The 17500-nt window shown below is 40.4% G+C and overlaps 1 protein-coding gene across 1 annotated transcript in view; it reads left to right on the top strand.

Annotated features, from left to right (window-relative positions):
• The window catches only part of LOC138057212 (guanylate-binding protein 6-like), a 50156-nt gene that overhangs the window by 6162 nt on the left and 26494 nt on the right, over positions 1 to 17500 (top strand). The window contains exons 3-10 of the mRNA XM_068903266.1: positions 7919 to 8083; positions 8310 to 8442; positions 9033 to 9191; positions 9759 to 9916; positions 10688 to 10860; positions 11511 to 11688; positions 11907 to 12165; positions 13417 to 13712. Coding sequence (XP_068759367.1) covers positions 7919 to 8083; positions 8310 to 8442; positions 9033 to 9191; positions 9759 to 9916; positions 10688 to 10860; positions 11511 to 11688; positions 11907 to 12165; positions 13417 to 13712 — 1521 coding nt within the window. The remainder of the gene's footprint in view (positions 1 to 7918; positions 8084 to 8309; positions 8443 to 9032; positions 9192 to 9758; positions 9917 to 10687; positions 10861 to 11510; positions 11689 to 11906; positions 12166 to 13416; positions 13713 to 17500) is intronic.

Consider the following 17500-nt stretch of genomic DNA (forward strand, 5'->3'; position numbering starts at 1 on the left):
AATACCAATGGATGAACTAATTTGGCGAAATTCGCAAAATATCGCCAAAATTGCCGATTTTGTCAAAATCGCCAAAATCGCCAAAATCGCCAAGGTTCACCCAAGTGGTGTCAATACCAATGGATGAACTAATTTGGCGAAATTGGCAAAATATCGCCAAAATTGCTAATTTTGCCAACTTGTGTCAATCGTGGAGCTCTTTCTCCAAATCTGCTATTTTTGTCATCGCGTGCATTTCTGGACATAAGTGAGCCATGGTCAACCTTTGGAAGTAAAATTAGGATATTTGATAAATGGAACGTTTTCTTTTCACTCGGTCACACAATTACTCGCCAAAAATCTACTCCGTCGAATCGCCTGAATAATAAAGTACATGTATGATTGTATCGATCGTCTCCTCAACTATACTTTGCATATACATCAATGTCCTTCGCTCTTTTTGTTTGGCGCCTCGGGAAGGAGAAATACTGCGTATCTACTAAGCTCGGTGTCTCCAGTGCGTATCTCCGTATCAGCGTATCCACGCAATTTAGGGTAAAGCTTCGAGGTGGCAGGGTATTGATCCGATGGAGTCCGTTTGCCGACATTTCCCATCGCCTCCTCAACTATACTTTGCTGTATATTTACTAAGTCTCTCGCGAACTGACTCGCGGCAGTCCGATGGATTCTTGCCACGGCAACCCGTCTCCATCGGATCCGATGGAGTCCGTTTGCCGACATTTTCCACCCCCTCCTCAACTATACTTTGCTGTATATTTACTAAGTCTCTCGCGAACTGACTCGCGGCAGTCCGATGGATTCTTGCCACGGCAACCCGTCTCCATCGGATCCGATGGAGTCCGTTTGCCCACATTTTCCACCCCCTCCTATACTATACTTTGCTGTATATTCACTAAGTCTCTCGCGAACTGACTCGCGGTAGTCCGATGGATTCTTGCCACGGGAACCCGTCTCCATCGGATCCGATGGAGTCCGTTTGCCGACATTTTCCACCCCCTGCTCAACTATACTTTGCTGTATATTTACTAACTCTCTCGCGAACTGACTCGCGGTAGTCCGATGGATTCTTGCCACGGCAACCCGTCTCCATCGGATCCGATGGAGTCCGTTTGCCGACATTTTCCACCCCCTCCTCAACTATACTTTGTTGTACATTTACTAAGTCTCTCGCGAACTGACTCGCGGCAGTCCGATGGATTCTTGCCACGGCAACCCGTCTCCATCGGATCCGATGGAGTCCATTTGCCGACATTTTCCACCCCCTCCTCAACTATACTTTGCTGTATATTTACTAAGTCTCTCGCGAACTGACTTCCGGTGAGTGCCCATGGCCTTCGTCCATCGGACTCAGTTTGGGTGTATTGGACAACCCTCTAGTGTACCAGCTCTCCAGAGTCAGTCGTTGGAAATGGTTTGTACTGTAGGTTAAGCACTGAGCAGAGTCCCAGTCAACGTTGTGGTTTGTCAGTTGATGATGTACAGCAATGTGATTGTTGGCATCACCATTTTTCGTGGCTCGTTTGTGTTCAGTCAGTCTCGTGTTAAGGTTTCTGCCAGTCTCACCAATGTAGGAAGCCTGGCAGTCGGAGCTTCGAATTCTGATCTTGTAAACTGCTCCCTGTCTGTTGTTGGGTTCGTCCTTGTCTTTAACGTTGGTCAGTAATTGTCGTAACGTAGTTGTAGGTTTCTGTGCTACACGGATGTTGTAGGGCTGTAGGATCCGTGAGATAGTCTCAGAAGTACCCTTAATGTAAGGTATAGTCACTATAGTAACAGGTGTTGGGTTCCTGTTCGTTGTGTCAGCTTCAGTAAGTCAGCGTTGTAGTTGTTTTTGTGAAAAACACGTTCAAGGTATCTGTTTTCGTCACGTAAGCTGTCCGGCGTGTCACAAACTAGTTGCGCTCGTCTCGTCAAAGTCTTTATAGTAAAGTACTAAATATGTCTGAAGTGTTAATCATGAACGATACCTCATGCCAGCGTAAGATGACTGTAGCTTAGCCTGTGATTTTTATGTCAGAGCGGGTAGCTGTCTAATTTACATTCGAAGCTGAAGATGGATAGAAGTCATCCGAAATATGTCCTTAAAACAAAACCCCTATTTATATTTGAAGCTTATTTTTAACCTGCCTTTATTTCGTGAAACTATCAGTGTTAAAGAATACTTTAATACTTCTTGCACAGTGAGTATTTCTTAAGAACTGCACCGAAAAAGTAACAGGCAATGGATTGCTCGTTGTTCCCTGTGCCATAAATGACGCAAAGTATGGCGCAAAGTTTTACTGCAGCGGCATATTAATTATAAGCTGCTCATGTGACTGAGATTCGCTTGAAAAACTAGAAAAAGACTGAATTATACTCGAAGAAAAGCAATATTACTTCAAACAGTACATTTGATGAGTGGAAATAATTGTCACAGACGAGTTTAGGACGCCTTAGCAAATGGAAGTCAGTTATCATATCTCAAGACAGCACCTTTTCGTGAGACACTAGGGAATTTAAGCACCGGGAACGCGGACGGTAACGGGGACGCCGAAACCTGTGAGAAGTCGGAAACCGCGGTTTCCGTACTGTGAAGCTTATTGATATTGTTTTCCGTCCTGTTTATCAGGATGACTTCATCGAAACAGCTCGCAATCAACTCTGATCTTGATAAGCTACAATGAAGGTGTGTGAAACGATGAATGGATGATGAAGTTCTACTCTTGTACGATTTAAACCGATCTGATAATCTCGACCAACCTTATGTTTCCTTTCCTGATTTTAACCTCGATGACTTGGAAGACGAAGAGTGCCTGCCCGAATTTCACTTCCACAAACGCGACTTGCCCCTTCTCGCTGAGTTGTACAAGGAAATAAATGAACTTTTTATCAGCAGACATTTAATCGGACTGGCGCGACAAATCAGTGTGCCGACTAATAAAGATCTAAGTAAACCACTCATCTTACGACTGAAAATGAAAACAGCTACACCATGATAAACTATTTGACATTTGGGTACTTCTTGAAGGGGAAAATCTCGATTGAAATGCGTGTAAGTTGTTTTTATTTACATAAGCTTTCAAAAAGGTATTTCACGGTACTCACATGTTCGCTGACTGGCTTGAGTTCGCTTCAGCTTTCTCGACCTTCCTTTACAATGAATTGTCTCACATAGCAAGAGAAAACAAGCATTAAGTTTCCTCGAAATTGGTATCACGGGTTATTTAGCGTTGACACAGCAGAGGAAACGAAAGCGAAAACTCGCGAAATGAGCACCACTCGCGTCGGGCCTGAACGCAGAACGTTAACAGTTTCCCGCCAGTCATGCGCAGTGAACCTTTTGGCTCTGAGAGCCTCTCTGATCCTATGGCATTCCCGTCGCCGTCCCCATTGTCGTTGCTTATCCTCTTGAAGACCTCAGGACGTCTGAACCTTAGGAAGAACACAAAAGTTTCTGAAAAATTTGGTTTGGATTTTTACGTTGGCCCATATTAGCTCCCAAAAAGCACAATTGCAATTTTCCGTAACGAGGATTAAAATAAAGACATGGTTCATGCTTAGCGTGCGTATATCGCGTATATCGAGTTATGGATGTAAGCGGAAAATTTAGAGAGTAAGAAAAAAGCGTAAGGTTTGCTGGATATTGGTACAGCTAAAAGCATGAACCAAATCTTTTATAACAGGTCGACAACAATTCTAAAACATGTTTTATTTGTGAATGACTACAAAGTTCTCACAATGCACGGTACACACCATAATCAGTTGAGCAACAGTTGAACGAAAGCGCTAGCGCTTAGCCTTTCTAAAATTGTCAATGGAAAATTCGCTTCCTGGAATTGATTATAATAAAAATGTAGGCAAACGAAGTAAAAAATACTCAATAAAAATGTCGGGCAAACAAAGTCAAAAATGCTCAACGAAAATGTAGACCAAAGTAAACATCTTAGCTTGCCAAAAGTCAAGGGCTCGAGGTAAGGTTTAGATTATTACCCAGGCAGTGAGGCCTGGGTTGAAATTTCGGCTTTCTTTTTTTTTCTTTTTTCCGCGTTCAGTCACAAATCGCCGTCTGGTCTCTAAAGCGCATGCGTCACAAGCGCACGCGTAAAGCACATGGAATTTTCAAAAGTTGTCGTCGTGAAAAGTTAGTACGGATTTCATGATTTCTAAGGCGATGAAAATCACATACAAACGAACACACCGTTCGAAGTAGACCAGCACTAAAAGACGTGTAGCGTTTTCGGAACGGGTTCCCCTGCAAGCCTTACGAGAGATCAATTTACGAGCGAACATTTTGCGTGATGATTTGTCAAGAATCATGTCAGACCAAAGAAGCTATCAACCGAAGCTATCAACTCTTCAACTTGATAAAAAGCATCTTCAGAAGCGTCATCGTGTTGTTAGACGTGATAATGAACCAAGTAGACTCCCAGCACGAACGTTTGAGCACTGAACATGAGCCGAAAGGTTAGATAATTTGTTTAGGAATGTATTTGTTCGAGTACATCTAAGTAAAACTAAGTATTATAAAGTTAAAATCTCGAACTGGACGATATTCTCTCGTTATTTTCTCGTAACAGAGTCATGTGTCTTTACAAGAATGAAACCCATGTAGCGAATTATTGTACATTTATTGACCCCATCAAAACAATTCTTGGCTTACACTGTCACGCAATCCTGACGCGAGATCATTCAGTGGATAAACTCAGGAAATTGTGATGTTATAGGAGATAAATAAAGATGACACTTCTCTAATTTTTTGAGTCTGTGCGTTTTCCCAAACCTCAGATATTCGTCGAAGTATTTTGCACAAATTTACAGAGCCCAGTACAGAGCCGCCGTGTTGTTGTATCTCCGCGGTACGGAAAATAGTGTAAACAGCTGGGCCTACTTTGGCTATCTAAGCGACTGATTATCTGTACTGAACAAATGAGCATTTTCATAAGCACTTTTTCTAATACTTTGACTTCTGAATGCGCTAGAAATCACGAGATAAGTATTTGGTTTTCGACAAATGTTCGTAGCTTTATGTCACGCACTGCCATAACTCTGAAATTCAAAATGTCTCGCTTGCTTGAGAAGCGAAAAACAACAGCAACGACAAAGGCTAACGAAAGTAGACTTAAACGTTTATAGGCTGATGTAAAGACCTTGACTCACTTCACGCGAACGAGTAATAAGCTATAAATCTATTCCTAGAATTGCAATCAAAGGCAGATTTTACGACAATTGCTACTAATCTCGCAATCTGATTGGCTAATTTGCCGTTGTCGATAAGAGTACAGAAAGGGCTGCACACGTCAATGTGTCACGCAATGCCTTTTACAGCTCTGTTATGGTGCGCTACGTTTTCGCGGTGGAGAGGAGAGTCTTGTTGGATTCAAGAAGCTATATATTACTAGAGCTCGTTTGGACACTTGTTTACGTCTTTCATCGATCGATGAAACCTCCGTTGCAAGCTTCGCAAAACAGGTGAATAAAATTAGATCGCTGTGGTCAAAATTTGTTGCGGACTCACTCGGCTGCGCCTCGTGAGTCCACAACACTTTGACCACTGTGATGACGCGTACTCGTTGTCGATAAGAGTACAGACCACGCTAAACCACATTCGATTTGTTAAATAGCTTGAGCACACATGTATCGATTCTACTGAATTTCCAGAAAATCCAGAACATTTAGCTCAATTGCAATATAGCTAGTGTCTTTGAGTATTAAGACTGCCTGGGTGCACGCAGCAAGGCGCCTAGTTTAGAATAATCTTCGCATTGCCTTAACTTAAACAAAAGGAATTTGCACTGAACTCGACGGACATTTTGCAGCTCAAATGAATTGCACACGTCATGTTATATACGCACGGCGGTACGTACTTAGAGATTTCGTGCATGATTAGAGTGAATTCGTGAACCCGTCCTTACATATTAATGAGGCGAAAAATATTCTAATGACCAGTTTGGGTACGCACGAGATCGTTTTGCCGTTGGAACGTACTGGACTGTTTAAAATCTGAACCAGAACAGAATATTCTTTGCAAGGGAAAAAACAATGAAGGTGCGGGAAATATGTGTAGTACTTTTGAATATTCTTGCCATTTTTCTGATATTACATTACATTATATGGCTGGCTTTCTGACGCCTGTGGCTGAGAAACACTCGTGCCGGCCGTACTGCAAGCATCAGAAGAAAGCAATATCTCATATAACGCTTGTTATTTTGAATAAATGTGTACAATTAGGAATTTGAAACACCAGGAGAGTTTTCTTTTCTATTCAACCTTAAATTCCCAAAATTTAGAAATGGGGACAAAACGGTACGTTAATTTCCCGGGAAATTTTTCAAAAAATGCGGAAATTATTGAATTTCTCCGAAGTGAACCATTCAACCGAAAATACCAGAAGGAAAATCAAATTTAGGACGACATTCCCAGTAAAAAAAATTTCGAAAATTGGATACACCTCGTTAGGTTGTTCTTGTGTTCCCGAATTCCGGAAGATGATTTTCATTCGTCAATGGAAATTTCCAGAGATTCAAACCATAATTTTTCACCGATTGGAAAGTGCCATTGGTTTCAATTTGAATTGTTTTTCTCATTACCATTTAGTGATTTCATTTTTATAAAAAACGGGTTATACGAATTCACTTCAGGCCCCGGTTGTTCGAAAGCCGATTAGCGCCAACCCACGATTAAATCATCTTAATCCATGGAGTAAAATTTTGCTTCTATTAAATTGTGTTCCTCGAAGCTCGATTAGCACTATCCAAGGATTAAACTGAGGGTTAAATTTAACACACCTAGCGAGGTGGATTAACTCGCTAATCGGGAATCAAAAAGCAGACAAACAAATCAAAATCGCAGACTTACAGTTTGTTGATTTTGCTTTAATGTCGGGCCCGGCAAGGAAAGAAAATCAATTCGGGCTACCTGACGACTTTTCCAGCGTAAATGTTACTGTTTTCTCGCGGACAAACCATCCTGCGTCCGGTTTTCCCGCGGTTTTTCATACAACACGGACGGACCGCTGTGTGGCGACCCGCAAAATGTTTTACACAACGAGGGCGAGGCAAGAAATTTCAACATTTCCGCTCTCAGAGGTAGAAATCGTCGCTTACTAGCTGCTGTAATGTAAAGGAAAAATCAGTGATGGAATTAAAAAAAAAAAAGGCTTTTTTGGCTTGATAAAGGCGAGTATTTCATGGACAAAATATTGTTAAAAGCTTACCGTCAACCTTGCATGTTATTCAAAAAGTTGTTTATGCCATTCGGCAATCTCCGCTTTCGGCTTAATTCTTTGCTTAGTTTATGGCTTTCCTCTTTTCTAGAATTTTTTCCCTGGCCAAACTTACTTTATAAGCCCATCCGAATAGAGGCTATTCTAAATTTCTAAACTATGAAGAAGTAAGGCTGAAATTTAGAGCGGTAAGCGTTTTCAAGAGCTCGCTGATTTTCCGGCTTATGCGTGATTCAGTGAGCTTCGCCCAGCGTTTATCTTGCACAAATTTTTCATCACAACTCTAATTTTAAATTATAAGTGATTTTTATTGGTTCTTATAGGAAACAAATGTAGTTGGTCTTGAGATATAAAAATTGGGCTTTCTTTTTATTTTCATTCATACGTTTGTGTCAATTTCAGTTGTGGGAGCCGTCATAATTATCCCTTCCCTTCCTCAGTGCTACACCATTTTCTCCCCCCGCAGACCGGTTTTACCGGCTTAATCTGAGTTTAATCAAAGGATAGTTAATCAAAGATTAAATCTCTTTTCAGGAACTCCATTTTATCCCCCGATTAGTTATCTTGGGAATAAGGAATTTAATCGCCGAATAAGCGCTAAACTCGGGTTTTTTTAATCGGCTTTCGAACAACCGGGGCCAGATCTATTGCTCAATAGGATAGGAATTAGGTACGACTAGCGCGCGCGTTATGCTATAATGTCGACTGTCTTCTTAGGGATCTCACCCACTGAGACGTTTCCAGTCAGAAGACGAAGACGAAGCTTTAGCCAAAGCACTGAAGAATTCTCAACAGGATAAACCTAGGCGTACAGTCCCTTGCCACGGTACAGAAGGGCCGTCTTACGACTCGAGCTCAAGGCTGCCTTCCGACCGGAATTTGGTACTACATTATATTTGTCCATTTTTTATTACAGTAAAGTGACGTCAAAGCTTTAGTCTAGAGTGGAAATACTCCAGAGAAACTAGAAGTGACTTATAGAAATCTTTATGTGAGACTTGTAAGTGAGGTCAACACCAACGTAGGAATTTTAAAAAATAGGCAACAAAAGGCTATGTTTATTATTTCCCTCGTGAACAAACAAACTTTCAATCAACATTTCAAACAGGAATTTCAAATGCAAACTGGCGAAGATGCAGAATTATCGAGAGCCCTGGCATTATCTTTAGAAACCCACAACGGTCAGCTGAAAACTACAGATGTAAAACTCAAAGCTCAGCCTCGACAGATGGCTCGTGGAGGTTGGTAGAAATGTTGATATAATTTATAACGAAACGACAGAACGCACGAAGCAGACAAACAAGGTTCAATTCAGAGAAAAATGCCGTCGAAGTTAAAGATTTTAGTAAAAGATAGACGTTTTCTGTCCTTCAAGCTCCCAAAAAGGGATTTGCATGGCGAACTTCCCAAAAATAAGAAAAACTTAATTCCACCCTTCGCCTGCATGTACGTAGGCTTCAGAAAATAGTTTCAAACTTACATGGGTTAGTACAGTTCAAACTCGATTTAAAGAAAACCTCTATATAACGAAGTCCTCGGTAGAACGATTTTCTTGGCCCCAGTAATAGTAAAATATATGGAAGAAAGAAAAACAATCAAAAACCTCAAATGTCTGACGTTCTCGACAAGACGTAGTGCCAGAAGGTTAACGGAGTAAGTCTGCGCAACGGGAATGGATGCTTTGTAGAAACGGACTTATGACGGATTCTTAAGATTACAGCCTGAGTATTGTTTTGGATTTTACTCCCTAATCTCCACCATTCCTTTTATACTGATCTTGATTCCTGCATAAGGACTTCAAGAGCTAACCACTGGTAATTATTCTTGACAGAGAATCATCCCCCAAGTAGAAGACGATTAGCAATTCCACTCTGTTTACCAGACAACTGTAAGTGGAACCCACAAACGGGCAAGACTATTAAGACAGGCAACAAACGTTCTTCTCTGTATGTGATCGAAGAGGCACTCGAACAACTCAGAAAATTTAAAGGTAAATAGACATACAATTTCTTTTGTTATTATGTTTAAAGAAAAAGCTCTAGACTTTTCGTGATACAGTGATACGTTATCAGGCTGAAGATATATCTCCAATTAAGCGATGAACAAACATTTAATTTGGTAGATTGGTGATTATTTTAAAAACCATTAAAAAGAATATATTGCTGCTGGTGTAATATTCCAGCGCGTAGCAAAGAAAGAAACGTGTGGTTGTTGTTGCGGGCCCTGCTAGATCATTTGCCGTCAGCTCAAAAACATGCATGAAATACAACATTCAGACAATTTAAATGCGCGATTTTAGAATGGGAAGCCTCATCCAGTTTCCTGAAGATTATTTTGGTCCACAGTTCAATTGATAATTTGGTTGTTGTTGATGTTGATGTTATTCAAATTGTTGTTCTGTTTCTGCTGTTACTGTTTGTGTATTTTGGCAGTACCTGTAAATATGGCTGATATATTTTCCCATTTACTTACAGCTAAGTGCACTTTTAAAATTGCACAAAAAGACCAATATTGTTATGTTATTATTGTTTACATGTCATTGTGTTTGATTCAATAGGTCCTGTGTGCGTGGTATCCGTTGCTGGCCCGTACAGAAAGGGAAAGTCCTACATCTTAAGCGAAGCCTTTGACCAACCTGAGGTTTTCCCTCTTGGACATGAGATGGTGGCCGAGACCATGGGAATCTGGTTATGGATTGTACCTCAAAAATATAAGGTATTGCTTTATTAAAGTAAAATAGGTATATTAGAGTATTTTGTAACGGCTTTGATTCAGATATCGGCTTTTTATGTGCCAAACTTAATGCTTAAATGATTACAAATGATTTGTTTTCCTTTGAACTGTATTAACGCTATTAAAGGGGTAGCGGGGGGTGGGGGGGGGCTTTTGAGGCCTTCACATTCTTTGAACAGTTATTAATTACAAAAAAAAGAGAAAAGCAATGAATTCCAAATTTGGCGACTCATATTTAACGTGTAGAAGGACAATATCTTGATGTTTGCATGGCGACCATATTTTTACAGGCATGGTTCTCTAATTTTAACTTTTGTCGTTTTTAATGAAAATAATTCAAACTTTCTCGCAGTAACTTTTGCGTGTTCAGATATTATTAGCTTTATTTATCAGTCATCTTCTCGCGCCTCGTATATGTTTTCATGGAAGATGAGATTACGTGTGAAGCGGCTTGGGCTGTGAGTCAAGTTCGCCTCATAGAATTGGTCACTTGTATAACCTCTTAGATTTTTGTAGCCGTAAGTGATCTAAATCAAAAAATTAACATCAGTCCGCGACTTTACAACGGGTGGTAACGCTCTCCACCGGATAAAGCACTATCCAATGGATAGCATGGTTTGTTTTGCGAACACTTATCCGCTGGAAAGAGATCTATTCGCCGGAGAGCGTCATCCACCCTTTGAACAACTGGGCGCAGAGTGGGATAAGTCCCATATAAGGGTTACGTCTCTTGACCTCTCGTGTTTAATCTAGGATTCCAAAGGTCAGGAGTTTACAGTGGTGCTTCTGGATTCTGAAGGAATTGATTCCGCGGCGAGTGAAGGGTTTCATGACCATCAGATATTCACTTTGACTGTTCTGTTGGCTTCTGTGCTAATATACAATTCCCAAGATGTTCCTTCCAGAAGTGATAAAGAAGGACTGGAGTATCCTTTCAGCAATCCTGTCACCAACAATTACTCATATCTAAACATACTTGAGGGTAGTCAAACCCACCCTTTTTTCTGTTCGACTTGGAGTGCTAAATTTTAGCTCTAATCTACGAACTTACAAGTAGTAGAACTAACACGAATCAGGTTTATTTGCTAAGTGAGGTACACTGGAGTACTATTTTACATAATTTCATGCATTATCATCGTCTTTTTCTTGGCAAAATGGTCATTGTGGTTCGATCGCGATAAACGCCTGTAAATGCAGACGCCTAAAGACTGTGTGCAGAGAACCAGTGTCAATTAAGCGAGGTTAATATAAATAGATATGACAGCGTGTCACATGGGTCTGGGGAAAGTGTGGGTTATCCGCATCTCAGCCAGAGTGACCTTTTCTTCGGGGATCCGTATTAACTGGGCGTCCATATGGCGTTGCTGCACTGTATCGCTAGATTCTTCATGTCTCACGCCCAACAGTTAGAACGTGACATTTCGGAGCTGATGCTTAGAATTTTAACAAATTCTCAGATGTCCGTTAAACTGCACTTTTACATCTTTCTTTGCTTCTGAAATGAATATGATAAGGCGAGGAAGTTTACTTTGAGAACCATTCTTTAAAAAAAAAACTATTCCCTAACCATTTGTAGATATATTACAAAACTCTCTCAGAGAATTCAGATACGATCGAACACGGGAGGACATGGTCGTCAGGAAGACATGGAATTCTTTCACAAAACATTTCCTCACTTCATTTGGTTACTGAGAGATGTGACGAAAGATATTCCATCTGACTGTAAGGACGTCAAGGATTTCTTCCTAAAAAAGGTCATCGCAAAGACGAATTCATTTGACATTTTCCTACCTAGCAGAAACGAGAAACTTGTTCGTGAAAACCCCAGTATGCAGTGACACCAAGATGACAAGATAGCACTAAGATGGCATTGTGTCGAAACATTTGGTGTTTTGCATTTTTTTTTAACATTATTTAGTCTTGTAAATATTGTGTCACTAAGAGTAACGTTTTCCACTTTTTTCTTTTTCAGGTTTTTAAAGAAGATTCTACAGCCGCTGGTTGTAATAACGAGCAAGTAGCTGAAAGCATTTTGCGATTTTTTAGTGGATTTGACGCGTTCACACTACCTTCTCCGACAGTTGATGTTGAGACAATGAAAAGTATAAACCAGAGAAAGGATGAGATTAATCCGAAATTTTTGAGCGGCTTAGAGGAGTTCAAAAGCTTAATAAAGACCACTCTCTCTCCTAAACACAGCTTCAATGATGGAGAATTTGTCACTGGCGAGGGTAAGATGGATGTTTCTCTGTGCAGTCTACTTATACCACTTGAATATATGTCTTTTTCGTTTCTCTTTCTGTTCTTCAATCTCGCAGACGTTATCTCTGTCAATTCTCTTTGCTTCAAAAGCCTAGTTAAAATAAAACGCTAGTCATAGCATGTGTATTACTTTTTCTATTCATCTTGTTGTTGTTATTATTGTTGTTGTTGTTGTTTTAATTTTCATTGTTTGGTCCTGAATCTGTTCACGTGTGTAAGTTAGAAGAAGGCATAAGGAGCAGACTCTCTATTTTAGTTGAATAAAATCACTAGTCCTCACATATTTAACTTCTTCGGCTAGATTTCCTAGCTTTTGGACAATCACTATGACACTCTCCCTCTTTCTGAGTTATATCTGATGGCTGATAATTCTTAGTTGATACGACACTAGTTATAATTAAGACACTTAGTTCGTGAGGTAATTATAGTTCTTTAAGGACGTTCGCGGGAAAATTTTCCTACATTGATTTTTTTCTGAGACTTTTACCCCTGTAAGATGATGAGTTAGTTATGTCAGAAATGTAAAATAAAAAATGGGGGGTCACAGACTTCGTTTTGGAGAGAACATGCCCGGAAGAACAACCTAAATCTGAAAAATCGGGCTTTGTTAGCGAATAACGCTACAGTGTCTATAAGCCCAAAAATATAGTAATTGGTATTTTGAGGTAAAATGCACTCGGCCAAATATTGTTTAAGTGGACCTATTGAGTGAATTAAGTCAACTGGCGAGGTTCCTTAAAGAACAAATTCGCATTTAGCGACCACAGTTTCACGCCCCTTGCAGTTGTAGGATGGCGATGTCCCGTGGACAGAAATCTTGAAATTATTTTAACTTCGCACATTGCTTTTTCGTTAATTTTTGGACAACGTAGAGATAATTGTAAATAAAATATGTTTCTGGAAAGAAACATAGGGGTCACCGTAAGTCCAAGATCGTTAAATCCAGGAAAAGCTATAGCAACGGCCATGAGCCCTATCCTTTGTTTATTTTATTACTTAGCGCGCGCGCCCATGCATGACGTGACATGCAAATTTGCGTGCGCAGTAAGGATACGCAGAAACAGTTAACGCGAACGTCCTTAAATAAGTACGTACAGTTGAATTCATTTATTCGTATACCGCATTATATACACCAGTTCGGATTGTAGTCCCTTGAGATTAGCAAAGCTCGCTACTGCTGTTTTTTCATTTCAAATAATCCCATGCTCACCCCCATTTAGGTTTGGCGGTGTTGGTTCAACTCTATGTTCACGCGATTAACACACCTAACGTTATTCCTAATGTGCAAAGTGCCTGGGACACATTCGTTACAGTGAAATGCTCGGACGCCAAACAGGCTGCTCTGGTGACGTATGACTCTCTCCTGGCGTCACAGCTAACTGATGAATTGCCTTGTAGCAATGATATGATACGCATGCGCCACAGCGATGCTTTTGATATGTGTCAAAAACAGTTCATGGCGGAAATGGCTGGAATCTCTACCAACACAGTTGAAAGGACCGTGAACGAACTTAAGGTCAGTGATTCTCAGACATCATCCGCAAATGAAAGTTTTGATCAACATTCTGGATGTTGTAGTCACTGTTGCAGTCGTAAGCCTAAAAGTAAGACATCAATTAGACCTTGTGTTCTGCTAAGAACACTTGAACTAGCGACCACTCCTATTGAAATAATGACATAACTGGGCAAATTTACAGTCTTTGGAGGCTTACCGGCCCCAGCCTGACAGCTTTTGAAAGCTCCACGCGTAAAAGAAAACAATTTCAATTGGGATAATGCAAATCGTATTTGGTAGGTTGTTATACGAGGCAGAAAGCCAGTGTACTTTCGTGTTTGCACAAGGTGTTGCTTAAGAGCAAATGCACAGAAATATCGAGCAAAGCGTGGCCACGGTCAAAATTTAACTCTCCTTTGTTTCGAGTTTATAGAGAGGTATTTATGAGTTTTCAAAGGTTTTGGGGTCCATTTTCCTAAATACGGCCTTCTTTAAGGAATATTTGAGAAATTGAATTTCGCGATCTCTCTGGCCAAAAAATGGCCAAATAAATTTGCAAAAAATAGCATTGCAAAAACGTCCTCGGGTTAATAGCTGAGACTATATCTTCGGGAATTAAACACTAATATTAAGAGAAGAAGTTTTTGGCACTCTATATTTGTCTGTTTTTTGGTTGCAGATGATAGCTGTCACTGCGAAAAACATATCTTTTGATTGAGATTTGACAATAGCCGTTGTAAAGCAAGTTTTAGTCTATAATTGCAAAAAGACTTTTCGTTATGTGGCCGGAGTCAAATCGAGTCCGTTTTATGGCTGTGAAGTGTCGAAATATTGTTCTTGCACGAGATATAAAACTTTGTTTGAGTTTTATAGCGGGCGCTTTGAAAAACGCCACCAAAATCTGAGAATTTTCTCTGAAATTGCAACTAATTTGCATATTGTCAGGGTAACGAAACACTGACACGTCAGGGAAAAGCAGTTTAATCAACTGTTGTTTCAAAAAATCTGCTTCCAATAGTAAAATATTAATTTTTTTTGAAGGTTTTTAATTCGGTTAATCAGTCTGATGCTGCGATGGATGTGTTGATAGAGTATATTATAAAAAAATTATACGACAAATTTAAGTTCATCACTGAGACTCTGCAAAGGCCATTAGGCCGCAGCGTATACTTTATCACTGTAGAGAATATTTCATGAACTATAATAAATCATCCCTTGAGCCTGAAATGAATGCTTCTATGAAACCATTGATTGTATAAGGTTCCTGAATATATCCGTAAACCTCTCAGAAATAACTATACGACCAGTATCACGACCTGTTATTGTTTTAATTATGTTACAAGATTCAGCCTGTAACGCATGTCGGGTTCAATGATATACTGTCATCATGTTTACACGTGCTAAGTGTTTGTTAGCTGATGCACCGTAAGACAATGTTGAAAAATTAACAACTAAATTATTCCAAGCGAGCCTTGATTATATCACAGCCATGTGTTCCATTTTCCCACTCTCACGGCTGGCTCGGTTTCCCAACCAACCAACCAACCAACCAACCGTGTCACGCAACGAGGCGTTAACACCACCAGCCGAACGTGATTCCACTGAAAGTAGAGTGCCACTGGTTTTGACATACAATCAGTTCAACACTGGTACAAAACGTATCCTGCTCAACACCTTTGAAATGTTGTTGTCCGACCCTGCGACACTCACAGTTTTTCCTGAGCTCCCTCTGGTGTCGTATCGGCTTGACAGAAACCTACGGGATTATCTTGTACGCTCTGCCGAAAGGAGCGACTCAGATGCCGGAACGTTTGCCTGCCGTCATCCTCGTTACTTAAGGTGCCGACACACCACATCTCATCTCAGACCATCTTGCAAGGTCCCAAGCGCCTTTATACCATCCGTGACCGCTTCACTTGCCAGTCCGAGAATGTGGTCTACTCCATCATATATTGTCGCTGCGGTTGCTTGTACATTGGTGAGACTGGAGGCGGCTGCGGGAACGCTTCAGTGAACACCTACGTAGCGTTCGAAACAATTCTCCTGGCTTTCCTGTAGCCGAACATTTCAACTCTGCCTCCCATTCACTTAATGACATCATGATCTGTGGTCTCAAACAATGCAGCGGTGATAACATCCGTCGAAAGAATCAAGAGATGAGGCTTATTTTATTAACTTTAGTTTTATTTAAAAGTGTACGTTGCTTTTAATGCGAACGCATGTAACGCACGCTCTTACTTACACTTTCCTATTTCAAAGCTGTGTTTCACGCGCGCGCACGTTACGTGTAAGCGCACGTTCACCGTTAGGATTTTTGTATGGCGTATGCCAACTTGCCACAATGGGTTTTTTACACAGATGAAGGGCTCTGCCCGAAACGTTTGTACATTTTTAAATGTTCTTTGTCACTTTTAAGAGTTTTTCATTAACTTTTTTCGGTTTCCCAGATCTCGCCTCGTCACTCTTTCCTTCGTAAAAATTACGATGTGTTCATATGAGAATTCGGGCTGGCCCGGTTACCGAGATCTCAGTTTTTGCTACCGAGATCTCGGTAACCGAGAGGAAAATTTTCCCATATGAACATTACAGCCCGGGTAACCGGGACGGAACTATTTATACAAAATAGCTTCGCTTTTGCAACATAGCGGCAAAAATAGCATAATTTTTGTCAGTATTTAGGAGTTTGCGAATTAGCTTTATTAGTAAAGTTGTACAAGAGTCCACAAAGCCACCGCAGCCGCAAACGATACAAGTTTATGTTCCACCATTTTGGTTGTGTTTCTTGGATTTCATCCCGGTCAACCGCGGTGAAATTTTGCCATATGAACAGACCACAAAATTCGTCATAGTAACCAAGCCAGCCCGGTTACTGTGCTCATATGGAGAGGCCCTCACTCTTATAGGTGTTCGAAGACCTCGTTTTGAGGGTTCGATGTTTGAGTCACTTAAAAATGTTTATGAAAGGCACTAAACATACAAACACCAGAAAAAGGGAGAAGGCAATGAGCCTATTTTTTTAAAAAAAATTCATGCAAAAAACGCCTGTCTCGGTTGGGGGTTGGTGCGCGAAAAATTTCAGTAGCGATGGCCTTTAATAGTTTGTGAACGGGTTTTCCCGAACGGCCTCTATAGATAAGCGCGTTTGCACTATACAGACATAGGTGTACTAATGCACTAAAACGTTAAGTAATATAAAACTAGCCGATTGCTGAACTTTGGAAAAAGCGTAAGGCAAGTAAATAAGAAAATCAATGGACCATTACACCTGTGTAAACATTCAAATTGAATTATGAAATCGAATTAGCATAGGGAAAATCATAGTAATTATGTGCTGAATATTTTTCTAAGTAATAGACCGGTACTCACTTCTCGAATCGAAAAAGAATGATATTTGTCTAATCTAGTAAATTAGTCGCGCGCTGTGATTACAATGCGTGGCTCCTAGCATGGAAAAAGAGGGAGTGAAATCGGCAACTCTTGATCAAGGGATCTATCTTTGGCATAATTGAAGAAGCGTTATGGAGAACAAGGCGTGTTCATTTCTTGGCGACCATTGCGGACATCGATCACTGTTAGAGTCAGTAGAAATGGTTTATTTGCTTAGCTGTAATCGAGATATTTCAAGAAACAGGTCTACCCGAGTCGAATTGAAGATTTTTTGAAAAAGTGTAGCTGTGGTGTTCCATAAAATGCTTCCTCGCTTTTTAATGTGATAACTGTATCATGCGAGGAATGTTTGGATTTATCTATTTAAAGGTCTTTAGAGCATGGTGATACCCCAGTCAGTCTGGGACTGCAAAATACAAATA

This window comes from Montipora capricornis, chromosome 7 (genome assembly GCF_036669925.1).
Source record: "Montipora capricornis isolate CH-2021 chromosome 7, ASM3666992v2, whole genome shotgun sequence".
NCBI lineage: Eukaryota > Metazoa > Cnidaria > Anthozoa > Scleractinia > Acroporidae > Montipora > Montipora capricornis.